Source organism: Etheostoma cragini, chromosome 14 (genome assembly GCF_013103735.1).
Source record: "Etheostoma cragini isolate CJK2018 chromosome 14, CSU_Ecrag_1.0, whole genome shotgun sequence".
Classification (NCBI taxonomy): Eukaryota; Metazoa; Chordata; class Actinopteri; order Perciformes; family Percidae; genus Etheostoma; species Etheostoma cragini.
Window position 1 is genome coordinate 17675662 of NC_048420.1, and position 14456 is coordinate 17690117.

The 14456-nt window shown below is 46.4% G+C and overlaps 1 protein-coding gene across 4 annotated transcripts in view; it reads right to left on the minus strand.

Annotated features, from left to right (window-relative positions):
• The window catches only part of prrc2a (proline-rich coiled-coil 2A), a 36394-nt gene that overhangs the window by 17014 nt on the left and 4924 nt on the right, over nt 1–14456 (minus strand). The window contains exons 2-17 of one of the 4 annotated variants that reach the window (XR_004659224.1): nt 13686–13837; nt 12054–12231; nt 11810–11906; nt 11606–11687; nt 11359–11502; nt 10636–10877; nt 9128–9216; nt 8816–8967; nt 7928–8021; nt 7610–7799; nt 7324–7416; nt 6546–7098; nt 6117–6373; nt 5565–5871; nt 4771–4993; nt 1171–4429 (exon numbers count right to left, since the gene is read on the minus strand). Coding sequence is in view for 3 of the 4 variants with exons in the window: in XM_034891251.1 (XP_034747142.1) it covers nt 1402–4429; nt 4771–4993; nt 5565–5871; nt 6117–6373; nt 6546–7098; nt 7324–7416; nt 7610–7799; nt 7928–8021; nt 8816–8967; nt 9128–9216; nt 10636–10877; nt 11359–11502; nt 11606–11687; nt 11810–11906; nt 12054–12231; nt 13686–13800 (5844 nt within the window). In the remaining variant the exon portion in view is untranslated. Of the gene's footprint in view, nt 1–192; nt 4430–4770; nt 4994–5564; nt 5872–6116; nt 6374–6545; nt 7099–7323; nt 7417–7609; nt 7800–7927; nt 8022–8815; nt 8968–9127; nt 9217–10635; nt 10878–11358; nt 11503–11605; nt 11688–11809; nt 11907–12053; nt 12232–13685; nt 13838–14456 lie in introns of those variants that run through there. The other 3 variants (XM_034891251.1, XM_034891252.1, XM_034891253.1) reach the window with 3 other exon arrangements.

Genomic DNA, 14456 nt, shown 5'->3' on the forward strand with positions numbered 1-14456 from the left:
TACCAGTTCTGTACTCTGGGCCCAGACAGAGTACCTGTCCTATTGCATTACATGTTACTTGCCCCAAAACAAACAGCAACCATGGGACTTTGTTATACTACAAGGAGTGCTTATTAGAACATATTTAATTACCTATTGAAGCGTGATTTTTTTTTATTAAAGTCAAACTTTTTTTCTTTATGCTATGATGAGCTACATTTTCATTTCACTCATTTTACCCCTCCTTACAATGTGGTATTTCATCTTCAGGGAGAGAAAAAAAGTGTTTCCTTAAAAGTGGAAGACACTGAGGAAATAATGGTTGTTCAAATAAAGGAGTCAAGCTATCGATAGTCTAGCCTAGTCTTCATAGGGTAAACAAAACTCACAAAAGACAGAATAAAAATTGGGGAACTTTGATTTACGCACAACTTCTGCAGATGGGGAGGGTGCTACAATGAAGCTATAAAAGCCTTTAGTTCATAAAAGGACCAACTAATAGCTAATGAAATATCAGGTCAAATGTCTATCTGAACAAGCAGCAGAAACATTGATATTAAAGACAAATCTATGTGATCAATGTAATGTGTAGGTGAGCAGTAGTACTTCAATGGGTCTTATCAAAGTAATCACAGACGGAGTTTGCAGGAGTCAGCAAAAGGAGGATTTAGGGAATTTAGTAAAAAGGTATTTTAATGACCTGCTTTTTAGAAGAAAAAACACACACCCCTAACATTTCCCAAAGGCTGAAACTCAACTGACACAAGGCCAAAAAAAAAAAAAGACAAAAAAACAACAACTTATGGTACATTGTTCTTGTTAAAAGATGAAGCTGCACTCTTTCCCTTTGTGAGGGAAGTAATGCAGAACTGCACTACTTAATACCACCCAAGGCCAAAGTGTGGTAGAAATATACATAGGTACATACAACATACATATAAAAATTTGCCCAATCCAAACATTTGCCAATTAAATCCCATGTTTTAATTTTGCAACCATATGACTGTATGTGTTCTGTATGTTTGATGAAGATGTCATATTTGTGCTTGTATACGCAAGTGTGTGGAGCTCTTTGCGAATGTCTTCTGTCAAAACAACGTGCACCTCCCATTTGAAGAACCACATGCTTGTCAAATCCAAGTGGGGTGAAATTAATTGGGGGGGGGGGGGCACAACTGAAAGGAGAAACACAGAAATTTACAACAACGGACGGTTGATGGTAGATTGATGCAAGGGGAAAGAGGTGACTGGGGTGGGGCACTAAAGTGAATGTGAATACCATCTCCATATACTGTACAATGCACTAATATGTTTAGGGATGCCAAAAGATAAGCCATGAAGTAATTACCAAAAAGGGATAAAGATGCAAGAGGGTGGTTTTTATGTGGGTAGGGTTCATCTGAAATGTTTTGAAATATTTCATCACTTCCTATTTTTCGGAGAGGGCCAGTTGCCACGCCTCTCCCCGCGGTTGCCACCTCCATTACCAGGCCCACCGGAGCCACCTCCAGGCGGCCCTCGTGGGCCTCTTCCTCCCCCTCCGCCTCCCCCTCCTCCAGGGTTGACCCTCCGATTCTGTCGCTCCATGCCAGGACGCTGGCTTGAGAAGCTTCTTTTATTCGCTGAAGGCTCTTTTCCCGTCATGTTGCGGTCAACCCCACCTCCCCCTCCCCCTCTTCCCAGGTGATGGGGATGGTGAGAAGAATAGGACTTGCCTCCTCCTCCTCCCTCCCTGTCTCTGAACTCTGTGAAGTCGCTGCTCTCAGAGGCGGTCTCCCACTCCTCATTGGCCTGGTCTGAGTTGGTGAAGTCAGGGGACTTTGCTCCATGGCTGTGGTGGTGCTGGGGGTGGGTCTGCCCAGCGTTGCCCTGGTTGTAGTGGTGATGGTGGTGATGACTATTTGCATTGCTAAGATGCCCACCACCACTGTTATTGTTGGTTGTTAATGTGGTGTTGTGGATAGCATTTTGGGCATTGCCCGTCACGGGAGCAGAGATAGGGGCTCCGTTACTTTCCTGAACTGAATTCAGGGTAGGAGAGGTGGGCCTTCCTCCCCCGATGACCCCCACTACTCCATTGATGCGTGCGGCATTCTCTCGCTCCTTCAGTCTCCGGAAGCGAGGGGGCTTGTCCTGCTGGTGCTGGGACCGGCCGTGACGGCGACGTCTAGGTGGTCGCTCAAACCCACTGGGAGGAAACCCACGGTTAGCGGGAAGAGGGAGCGCATTTAACCCTCCTGAGTTTGGCGTAGGGTTGTTTGAAGCTTGCTGGGTCACAACTCCTCCATTTTCAGTGGAACACAAAGTGGCAGGAGTTCCAGCGGGTAAAGATGGCTGAGGGGGATTGGCCCCCAGACTTTGAGTTGGACTTGCATCAGCTGTCTTGTCTTTCTTCTCTCCTCCATTTCCTCCCCTGCCCAAGTCTTTTGGTCCAGAGGTTTGTGGCGGGCCTTGTTGTTTTCGTGCGGAGGCTGATGACTTGGAGGACCCACTATGAGAGGCTGAGTTCGGTCCAACTCTGTGTCCCCCAGGTGGTCCTCCAATGTTGCCACCACTTCTGTAGATGTTTCCTCCGCCACTACCTCCACCCCTGCCCCTCCTAGAGGGCACACCCCTAGGGGTGAATACCCGGGCCTGGGAACCTCTGGCTGGTGCAGATGACATGTTGCTGCTGCCAGTGGTGTGGGCCTTATCAGAGCCATTCTTGGTGTTAGGTTTCTGGTGGTCTTCCTTGTCTGAGTGAGCGTGGTGGTCACTTGCACCACTCTCACTGCCAGTCTCTGAACCTCTCTCCCGCCTTCGCTTGGGTATTTCCTCATACTCTGAACCCTCACTGCGGGTTTCACTGCGGTTCCTGGCCCTGGCTGGGTTATGTTGGGACCGATCCTGACCGTGTCTGCCACCGCCTCCCTCACCCTTCGATTCATGGTGGTGGCCACCGCCAACAGATGAACGGTAGTCTCTGCCGCTCCTGCCACTCATTCTGCCCCGACTGCCACCAGTGGGCCCAGCAGCGGCCGTGTAGGTGCCACGATAACCACGGCCACGCCCGTAGAACTCTCCCCCTCGTCCGCGACTGGCTCTGCTGCCCTTGGCGGGGACTCCATGGTGGTGGGAGGTGTCTCCTCCTCTCTCATAGGAGCGGTCCCTGTCCCTCCTGGAGGAGGATCCTGAAAATCCTGAGGAAGTGTTGTCTACATCTTTGGGTCCTCTACTAGACCCACCCCCGCCTCCTGCTGGGGGTCTTTCCTTTCCTCCATTTCTGGGTTTGGCTGTTTGGGCTGGCTCATCTTTAGATGGAGCTGATGTGTTCTGGGAGGTGGAAGAAGCTTCCTGCTTCATGAGGGTGGGTTGGCCACCATCTTTCTCTTTATCTTTCCCAAAACTTGTTTTTTCTACTCCACCAGCTTCCCCCCCATCTCGCTTCATCTCCTTCAGCACAGGCTTCTTAATGGGGCCAGCCCGCTTGCCTCCCATCTGGTTGGAGGGTCTGTGGTCAGATGGAGTGTTGGAGGAGTCCTCCCCTCCACGGGAGTTGTTCCCACCTCCTGCATTGTTGGCCCTCCTACCGTGAGAGGACCCCCCACCCGTATTGCTGCTGCCAGGCCGTGGGCCCCACTGTGTCTCTGTCTTGTGCTCCCGCCCCCCTCTTTGGTTTGATTTAGGATGAGGGTGGTGATGCTGCTGCTGCTGAGTATGACTTCCATGTTGAGAGGGAGGGGGGCTAGAGGTCATTGAAGAAGGAGGAGCATATGACGGGCCCGTTTTCTCCTGTTTCACATGGCTGCTATTTCCAGCACTGCCACTGTTGCCTCTATCACCATGACTGTGCACAACACCAACTTCACCCTCTTTCTGGGATGGGTGATGATGCAGGGCAACTTTGACATTCCCATCTTCCCTGGCAGAAGAGGAAGAAGAAGAAGAGCAGGAGGATGAGAGGGAAGGCTGGTGGTTTGGGGGAGCAGAGTCTGTTTTCTTAGCTGGGGCCTCAACAACCCTGTCTCGGCTGCTTTCTGGCTTATGGGGGTGGAGAATGAAGTGAGGCTGCTGAGGGTGGTGGCTGTGATGGTGGTGGAGATGAGAGTTGCTCTCAACAGGGTGATCAGCACGACCGTTGCGATCGTAGTGAGGGTGTGGGGCTCCCCATATCTGTCCCTGCTGAGACCCTCGTGGAGGCCCTTCATCCTGGTGGGTGTAACTATGCGTCTGATTTCCCCTCTCCGCCCTCTGCTGCTGCTGGTGAGGATGCATCCTTGCACCCTGGTCAGGGAAGTTGCTGTAGTTGCCCCGCCCACTTATGTAGTGATGAGGGTGGTGGCCACCTCCCTGGACCCCAACTTGAGTTCCAACTGGAGGGGGAGTCTGATTGGATGTGCCAGAGGTGGAGCTAGGCTGCTGTATGGGTCCCATTCCACCCTCTCGCATTCGGTGTGGAGGAGTGTCGCTCCTAAAACAGAAAAATAATCCAAATTACTAAATCAGACCAGTAAATAAAAGGGCCAGTTAACCTGTATTACAAAATACACCCACTTAAAATTTGAGTATGTGGAGCATATGCAGTTTGTAGAGGACATAATATCATATACAGCTGTACAATCTAAAAATTTAAATCCAATTAAACAGCCCTGAAACTAATACCACACTGTTTAACATCGTCTCAAACACTTTAAAGCAAGAAAACAAAGACAAAAGAACGTAAAAATTTCCATTATGGATCCAAAAAATGTTTTATTATTTACCTTGGAATATTTTAAAATGAAGTCTAGCCCTAATTGACTTATTCCATACCTGGATCCTTTGGCCACATCTTCATCCTCCAATGTCTGCTTCTGCCTGAGGGGGGATGTTAGACCACGGCCCTCCCCTCCGCCAGGGTATACTTCCTGCCCCCAGGCCATCTTAGGATCCATAGGGGGGGTTCCACGGTGTGGGTGCCCTGGATGCTGTTGCTGCCTGTCAAAGGGGTCTGAACCGGATCCCCCCGAATCAGACCGCTCACGCCCAATAAGCCCTGTGATGGTGAAGAACTATTTTTAAAAAGGATACTTTGCCGATTATTAACCAACTTTATATCATAATAATGGTGTCTCCCTAGTCAAAAACCTGCTCTTAAGGCTTTTGCTCAAACCACAGATTGGACACAAAGAATATAGAAGCAAACTAAGAGAGGGAGAGAGAGCTGCCGCCGCCGCCTTACAGTTTAGGCAAGAGTGAAGAAGAAGAGTGAAGCTGTCGCCGTAGTGTCTCTCCATGTTGTTGGGAGCCGTGTGTGAGTGAATGGGGGCGGGGTTTAACCTATCCTCTGTGACTGTCTACATCTAGAACAAAGCTGCGTGGTGCAGGAACAACTGACTGGCACATGATCAGACAGTAGTTTACGGAGCGGTAGATTGGCTTTGCAAAAAAAAAAAAAAAAAACGGAGCTGTCTATGAATGGAATGAAGGATTTAAAATATCGCCATCTGAACACTGTTTTGTAATATGGCAGTATCGTATTATTTCATTACTCAATCATTGAGCTTTTGAATCATTTATCTTAAAGCATTTTATCAGATCTCAATGATTTCATCACTTCCACTCACCTGACGGGTGCATGGCGGCTGGATAGTAGTCCATAGGTGGAGGGCGGCCCTGCATCATGCGGGGGTCCATGTAGGGCATCATCATCCAACGAGGGTCAAAATTCATTGGAAGGGGCGGGGGTCGGACCATATTGCTGGGTTGATACATAGGTCCACCTTGCTTGGGTCCAGGGCCAGACTGGGGTGTTGAACCTGGTGCAGGACCCTGTTGAGCCTGGGGCTGGGGGGACAGCTGGCTTTGTGATGCCTGGCTGTGTTGTTGTTGCTGCTGCTGCTGCCACTGCTGCTGCTGCTTCAAGAGCTGCTCCTAAAATAAAAATAAATAAAATAAAAACATACAAAACATAGCACCCTGAATGTTTAGGAAAACATAAATGTCAGACATATCTATAAAGCTATGCCTGAATTGGTGGCAAAATACAATATGTAGCTCCCTTGTGGTGGCTATTTTTGTCTCTGAATGAGACATTCAAAGAGTCAAACTCATCTAGAATGTAACAATTATTCAAGCAATACCTGTAATAAAGACAACAGAGAAGTTTAGATGCTAACCTGCTGCTGCCTCTGAAATCGAGGTGGAAGAGACTTTTGGTACTTTGAGTAACCCTGGCCAGGTGGCCCACTGGCTGGACGACCTGCTCCCCCTCCGATATTCTCAATCTTCACTGGGTCGACTCCTCTTTCACCTACACTTCCTGCACGGATGTGCAAACTGCCCATGGTCTCTTCTTTATTTTCTCCTGGTAAAGTTACGTCAAGCGTGGGCTGCTGTGGCTGTGACACAGCTGGCTGAGGACACTGTTGGGCTTCTGAACCAAGAGAGAAGGTTGTAGGGCTGAATCAGGGGCCATAATCAAGCGGTGGAAGCTTTATTTGAACGGCCATATTAAACATCCAATGTTAAGAAAGCCAAATCAGGTGTGAATCTAAACAATTCAGTTGACCAGTCATCACTGATCACATGTCAATCTACAAACTCACCTGCACTGGAGTCATAGCTGCTGTTGCTGCTGGCTCGTTGTCGGTCACATACTCCAGGACTGGACCCTGGCTGGACAACCAGCACTGGAGGCTCTTCGGGGTCCACACAGGGGGATGGGGGCTGGCTGATGTTGGGGGAGGAGGCAGACGCTGAAATAGATGGACTAGGGCTGTCTGCTGTGGCAGCTGTAGCGTTTCCATCAGGGCTGGGGCTTTTACAGTTGCTACCAGCACCTCCTACGTTGCTGCCCTGCTGCTGTTGCTGCTTCTCATCCAGCCTCTTTAGCTTCTCTGCGCAGGCTGCACGCCTCTCCTCTTCCATCCTACGTTCTTCCTCCTCGCGGCGGCGACGGGCTCGCTCCACAGCAGCAGAGATCTCAGTAGAGGACTGCTTCCTTCGCTGACGCCAAGTCTCATCCTCATCATTTTCCTGGGGTCCAGGAACCAACAGGCCCGGTTGTGCAGGAGGAGAAGGGCCTCCTGGTGCTGGCTGATGCTGGGCTGGGACAGGTTTCCCCGGGCCTTGAGAGGCACCCTGGTTTTGGGGCCGGTCCTGAACAGTTAGAAAATAGGATTGTTCTATTATGCAGTTTTCAACTCTAGATAACACTAGAGCAATCTTGTAGAGAAAATTATTTCACGAATGATTACATAAACCGAAACAAAACTGCAGATTCAAAAAGCTTAAAACTAAAGATGACTTATCCATTAGACCTGGGGCGGTGGATGAGATAATGATAGAAATGGTTTATCTATGAGGCCCTATCCGGATGGCTACCTGTCGGTAAAAGGAGTAAGGCCCTTGTCCAAGGATGGGCCCAGGTGGGGGGGAGGGTTGCTCCCGGGAACCACCCAATCCAGGCCTGCGCCCCTGTATACAGGCAGACACAGTTAGCCATGCTCCACCACAATCTACACTGACAGAAACACAACTCTGTCCACAAAGTCTTTGCTTAACAGAACGCCCAAATTGTTCTGTGTTGAAAATTTGGACATTACATCCTTTCAAAGCTTGAACATGGCTCGTCTGAAAAATAACTTATTAAAGCTGGTCAGCATGCTACCTGGTAGTTGGTTGGTGCTCCCTGGCCCCCCCAACCACTGCCTCCCTCCTCGGCCCATCCTGGCTTGCTGGAGGGGGATTGGGGGCCATTGTCAGCATTAGAGGGAGGAGTGCGGCGAGTGTCTCCGCAGCTGTCCGATGCTCGAGAGCGAGAGGTTGCAGGTGGCGCATCCTGGGACCTCTGCTGCTCACTGAGGACAAGAGAAATGTTTTGTCAAACAAATGATACTAGCTTGTATAATGTAAGCCCATTTATGCCAAAAAAACTGCATTGTTATAACTTGAAGTGATCTCATGCTGAATGTACTCAATCACATACCGCAAGTCATTCTTGCTCTCAGTTCTCTCTTCTTCCCCCTCTTCATCATCACTGAACTTTAACTTGGCAGAATAATCAATCTCCTCATGAGCTCCTGTTAAAAGCAGAAAATCAACAAGAAAACATCAGAACCATGTTTGTACTAAACATAAATGTTTCACCTTTCACTTTGATAAATCTGATCCTCCACTTGGACCAGTAGAAAATATGATATGCAGAAACATCTAGAACGTTAGATGGTATGAATCTGATACACTACCACTATGTCATCACCTCCTAAATCATTTAGTAGCACAGGCACTAAATCAACATAAAATATATTATGATACGTTAAAGGTGCAATATGGAATACTGACAGCTAGTGTTTAAAATAGTTACTGCAGTACAAATTCAAAATTCGTCGTCTCCCCTACCCTTTCCTCCCCAGACTCAAAGTTCACGGAGCCAGGCTGAGACCACAGCATCCACAACAATGTTGCTTGACGCTTGTCTCCGATAGCCCGACATTACTTCACAGCACAGCGGAGTGGCTATAGTTAGATGCTGGCTATATTGACAGTCAGAGAAGCCCATGCTCACTCAGAGTTGTGTACCCAACTAATAGACACACTTCCGCAGCTTAGAATTAAGGTAGGAACTGCTAAAAATATTACTACCTTGCCGTCCTCTCCACCCGACTGAACACACTTTACTGGCTTTGAATTACGGCAAAAATCGTTAAAAAACACACTGCAAACTCATGGCCCTCTCTTCCTCATTAACAGCCCCCTCTCTAAAATAACTTATCGTTGTCAGCTACAGCCGCTAAACAGGCTACACATCGTAAACAGCCATAACCCGCTTGCCTGGTCCTCCAGTAACGTTAGATCACTTTACTTTATGTTTTACCTGCCCAGCCCTCATCTCCATCATGGTCCAGCTCGTCTAGCTCCTTCAGGTCATCCTGCTTTAGGATAGAGGGTCGCTTTACTGCCTCTCCACCTCCGTCACGTGGACCGCCTTGAGGCCTGCTGTCTGGACAACCCTGCCCACGAGAAAACCTGAAAGAGGGGAGGAAATTAATTGTAAGCCATATATTGGCAATACAAAAAAAACACGTTGCAGCAAAAGGCAGTACAAATGGGATTTAATAAGAAAAAAAGGACCAAGAAAAAATTAGCACAAAACTAGCTTCACACTTAATTTCGGCAAGGAACATACCTTGGAGGAGGCCCTTCTCCAGGTGCCGGGTACCTGTAAGGCCCCTGATGGCCATAGGGGCCCGGAAAGGGCAGGTAGGGAGGATACATCTAAAAAGAAAAAAGATCAGGTTCAGGTAAAAAAAATAATAATAATCAGTAGGGCTGTTTTAAAAATGTTATTCTCCAATTCTAATTGATTTTCATTTGAATTATCAAATATTGATTCATAAAATCCAGAACCGATCACTGTGTGTATCATAGGTAAATAGTCGACCTAATGAATCAATTGGTACCAATGTCATGCTAGCTTGTTGAAAAAGGGGGGTCGAAAATGCTCCAAAAGGCTGGCCAGATAGCTCAGTAGTTAGAGCATTCATATATAGAGATTTACTACTTGACACAGAGGGCCCCGGCCCTTTGCTGCATGTCATTCCCCCTCTCCCCCTTTCATATCCGCAGCTGTCCTGTCAAAATAAAGGCTGAAAACGCCCAAAAATATCTTTAAAAAAAAAGATGGGCTACATTTTGGTGAAGAAAAACTGGCATGGCCATTTTAAAAAGGGCCCTATAATCTCTCACCTCAAAACACCTAAATGAAATGTCACTGAACAATCACTGACTGTAGAGTTGCACATTATTGTGACTGTTGTTGTGTTTTAATGTTAAATTAAACATTATTACAGTACATTATTGGAACTGCTTTGGACATGGGTCATTCTTAATGTAAACATTGATACTTTTAATAATGTAGGTTAGAGAAAACCTCGTACAATTTTAGAATTTCTTTCATATCCAAGCAAAACTTGTTTTGCAACTGAAACATCTCAAATCAAAATAGAATCGGAAATCGAATTGGGACCTTGTGGAGCAGAATCAGGATTTCAGTGGTGATATCCAGTCCTAATTATCAGTCTATACGCTTTAAAAGTTTACAGGAAGCACATTCAAATAAGCAATGTCATCAAAAGAAAGTGCAGCACTGGCCAATTCTGCACTCCATCTGCAGACAAATGTTGCATTACAGTATTTAAAAAGGTGCTCCAAGCGATTTCATGCATTTTAGGCGACAACATTTGTTGTCACATACAGCAAACATCTCACTATCCGCAAGCTGCCTGTAGACAGCCCAGGGTCTACAAAACAGCAACAAAAATAAACTGTGCCCACCTGCACCACAAAGCATACACAAACAGTGCTCCAGCCAAAAACGGACAAGAAGAAATTAGTGGTGGGTTGGGGGGGGGGGGGGGGGGGGGGGGGGGGGGGGGTTAGTACTCAAAAGCACAGAAGAGAGGTTGAAGTATGAGGAGGAGGGAGGGGCAAGCTAGTCTCATTTTGTTTGAAAATACTTGATAACCACCAAGAAGTAACGCCAGCCAACATAGAGCACGCTTAGAGCACCTTTAAATAGGCCCTGCAAATGCATTGCAAAGCAGTTGATAACTATAGAAAGCAACATAATAACTTAAAAAATACCATATTATTATCCTGAAATAAAAAAAGAGGGAAAACAAGAGGAAAACTTACAAAGGGAGACATGATCCCTCGGTATTGGGGGAACCCAGGCCCCACAGGGGGCTGGGGCAGGGGCAAGGCGGGGCTGCCTGCGGGAGGGTTTCTAGGTGGCCCATGGGACTGAGAGTTTGGAGGGGGGACCCCAGCTGCCCCATCCATCACCAGCGTCACACCATTGCCACCCTCCACTGCCCCCTCCCCAGACAAGGTGGGCGCCAGGGCTCGGCCCCCACCGTCCCGCCAACTTGTAACGTCTGAGGACAGTGAACACAGGAGAGGAAAGGACAGAGCAGTCAGTATTATTCATAGGCTTTAATTGAATAAGGTCAGACAGGCAAAGCCATTAGTTTAGAAAGATCCCATCCTTTTACCAAAGACCCCATTGCTGGAGGACTTTTGTCATACAATTTTTAGTTAATAAAAAATAAATAAAAGAAAGAAACATTTCTATTTTGCCTTATTCCCTAACTACACTTAGTTTTGGAAAGTGCATACCAACCAAAGCATAAAGAAAATAACACATAACCATTTTGATCACTCTTATTGTGAATTTGTAACAACAATACAAGCCAAATTAATAATCAATAGGAAAAAAGCTTGCTGACTATTTGCTCAGTTGCCCAATGTTATCAACTGAACCACTACTATACACAATCTTGTGAAATAATTTTTCTAACCACCACTGACTTCAGTAAAGTTTATCAATTATTGGAGATTAGTTGGGTTATCACTCACTCTGGGGGCGGAGGCTTGGTCCGGGCCCATACCACTGATCTGCAGTGCCCTGTTCTCTGCCAGCTTTGTCCTGGTCGCCAGCCGCCTGCAGGGTGGGAAATTCCTCGCGAGAGAATGGCGACGGTAGGTTTGATGCCTTTCCACCTGCAGAAAGGGAAAACAAGGGGTGATTTTGTTTTCCATATGTGTAACGAAAAGCTTATTCCAGCATATTTTGTTTGAAACGTGTACAAAAAGAAAGACTCACCATCCCCTTGTGTTCCATGTGTAACACTGGCCTGCGCCCAGGACCTTGCCCCTACGGCCTGGGTTGAAGCTGGGGCCAGAGTCTGCACAGACACAAAGAGACAAACACCATATGGTACATGTCAACTATGGCCGCAATACATCTCCATACACATTATCAACAAAAAGTATGACTTTGAATTCATGTTACTGGGACCGTGTGTACCTCTGAAGCTGGCGGGGTTCTCGGGCGGGTCGGTGCAGGTGTCGGTGAAGCCACAGGCTGCGGCAATTCCGGCTGCGGTGCTGGCGATGCATCGGTACTGAGAGAAAGAAAAATTACTCTTAGACACATTAGCTTTAGCAAAAGAAAAAGAAAAAAACTGTTTTTGGCCTACCAATTGCAGTAACTTTAACATGTAAAAGTCAAAAACGTGTAAAGGATTTGGTGCTAAAAGGGAGTTACTTACCTCTTTGGGTCCGCTTGTTCCGGTTTGCTTGCCCATCCTGTGCCGTCTTTGGGAACGAGTGAGACGTTGGGATCGTTGCCTTTGTTCTCTGCCTTCAGACTGGGCAGGTTGGCAGGGGGTGGCATACGCCGTGCGGAGGCAACTTTACCAAGAGACTGGAGGCCATGGCGGGGGGGAACTGATATGGGAAAGAGAAAGGAGGTCATTAGCACAGATAGGCCACTGAAACCTGACACCAATTAGATATACTGGGTGTAAGGAGCAGCCGGATGACAGGGATGGCACTTGCTGGATTTACAATTAGGATGCGATACAACCAACAAGGCTAGAAGCTTGGTAGTTTCAGTCTGGTGATTCTACTGAATATGGATTATAAAAAAGCCACAAGACATTAGTAAAAACTTCCAGCAAACACACTTCAATTATAGTTAATGGAGAAGCACTAGGACATCAGATTCAAATTTTAAAAAGCAAAGTTGTGCTCAATATCAATTCCCAATTTGTTTCCATGAGGCTTAGAGAAACCCCGGCAGTGCCCAGCTTTACTATGTAGGAGGAAAAGTCTGTAGTTTGGAAACGGGACAGCTGCTTTGATCTAGTGGGGAGCTACTGAATAAAACATTGACTGGGGACTTAGCACAAAAGTCAAACACGGTCAACAAGTAAGCCTCTGTCTCAAGTCAGGCTCAGCTGACATGTTCAGGCTTTAAAGTCAGTCACCAGACCACACATCCTTTCTTTTTATATGGCTACAGATGAGAAACATTGTAATAGACAATGTTTTTCTCTCTCAGAGACAGGTGTAAAGACCTGAAAATAAGAGTATTAAATACCCTGAAAATAAGAGTATTAAATATATCCTTGTTCCCTGAATAATATTAACAGCATCAGCAAAACCAGGTTGGCAGGCAGTTGAGAGATACAGCACATCATCCACTTCTTGTATTGGAAATCAGCCCCACAACTATTACGGAGACAGCAGGCTAATGCATCAAAGTTACAGTACTTGGTGTCAGAAGATGACGCAGCACAGCCAGGCACTTTTAATCAAAACAGTCAAAACCCCTCTCTTTCTCTTCCCCTCTATCCCCTGTCACTATTGAATAAAAGGAAAAAGCCCTAAATCTTTAAAAAATTAAAATAAAATAAAAACGGGTGAATCAATCAGTGCGTAAAAGAATTGTTTCTCGTGCCTAGATCTGATTAATTTGCGAACAAGTCGTACATAAGAAGAAGAAAATGTATTATTCCTCCCATACAATCAAACAGTATAATGTGATGAAATTCAATTACTGCATTTAACACATCTTAAGTGTTAGGAGCAGTGGACAGCTACATACAGCATCCGGGGAGCAACTTGGGGTTCAGGGTCTTGCTCAAGGACATGTTGAGCTGTGGCTGGAAAATGGGATTGAACACCAACCATGTGGTTAAAGGCCAACCTACTCTACCTGGCAACTGCCATACTTGGTGACAAAACAAGTAGCAGGATGTCAACAGAGCCTGACAGGCAAGCAATATTTACATAAAATAAAATAAATACCCGGGGTAAATAGAGAAAAAGGCCAATCCATTATAGTGGATGGAAGTTCTATGTCACAATAAAAATTTTAACAGAACAAAGAGACTCACCAACAGGCTTTTGTGTTTCAAGGCTCTTTCCTTTGTATGTATCAAACAGGTTGAGGGACGCATACTTGGTTTTGCCTTCCTTCCCCTTTGCAGTTTGCCCAGAGCGCTCTGACATTGCGCTGTCCGCTCATTGAGTATGGTGAGCCCTGAGACTGGGGGGGAAGAGAGAGAGAGAGAGAGAGAGAGAGAGAGAGAGAGAGAGAGAGAGAGAGAGAGAGAGAGAGAGAAAAACAAAGAAGGTTTTTACAACAGATATACACACACAGTGGGAGTACGGTGCTGACTGCATAAGCATGCATTCAAACTAATTAGTAAAATAGAAACGGTTTCACAAATCAAAATATCATGAACATGTGTGTTGACGCAACAAATTTGAATAAGGGATTCGACTGCTGGATGTGCCTTGTATAATTAGGCCCTCATGTAGCAACAAAGAAGTTGTACAACAGTGTAAAACTCATTAACCATATAAACATAAGTATCCCAACATAGGCATGCCAGCTAGAAAGACTAAATGGCGTTCCACACAACATTTTCTAAAGCTTTGACATTTTTAGTCCTGTCTCACAGAAAAGATACTCCTCCATTTCATCAAATTATCATCCACAGATGTTGCAATACACTTGTTTCCAAAGATGTTTTTTTTCTCTTGAGCGCACAGAAAAATCACATCGGCTGCCAATAAAACTACATTCATTTCCTGTTGACCATTGTGCACTTCAATTATGTACATTTGCGAGTTAGATGCATAAAAAACACAGCAAAACCACC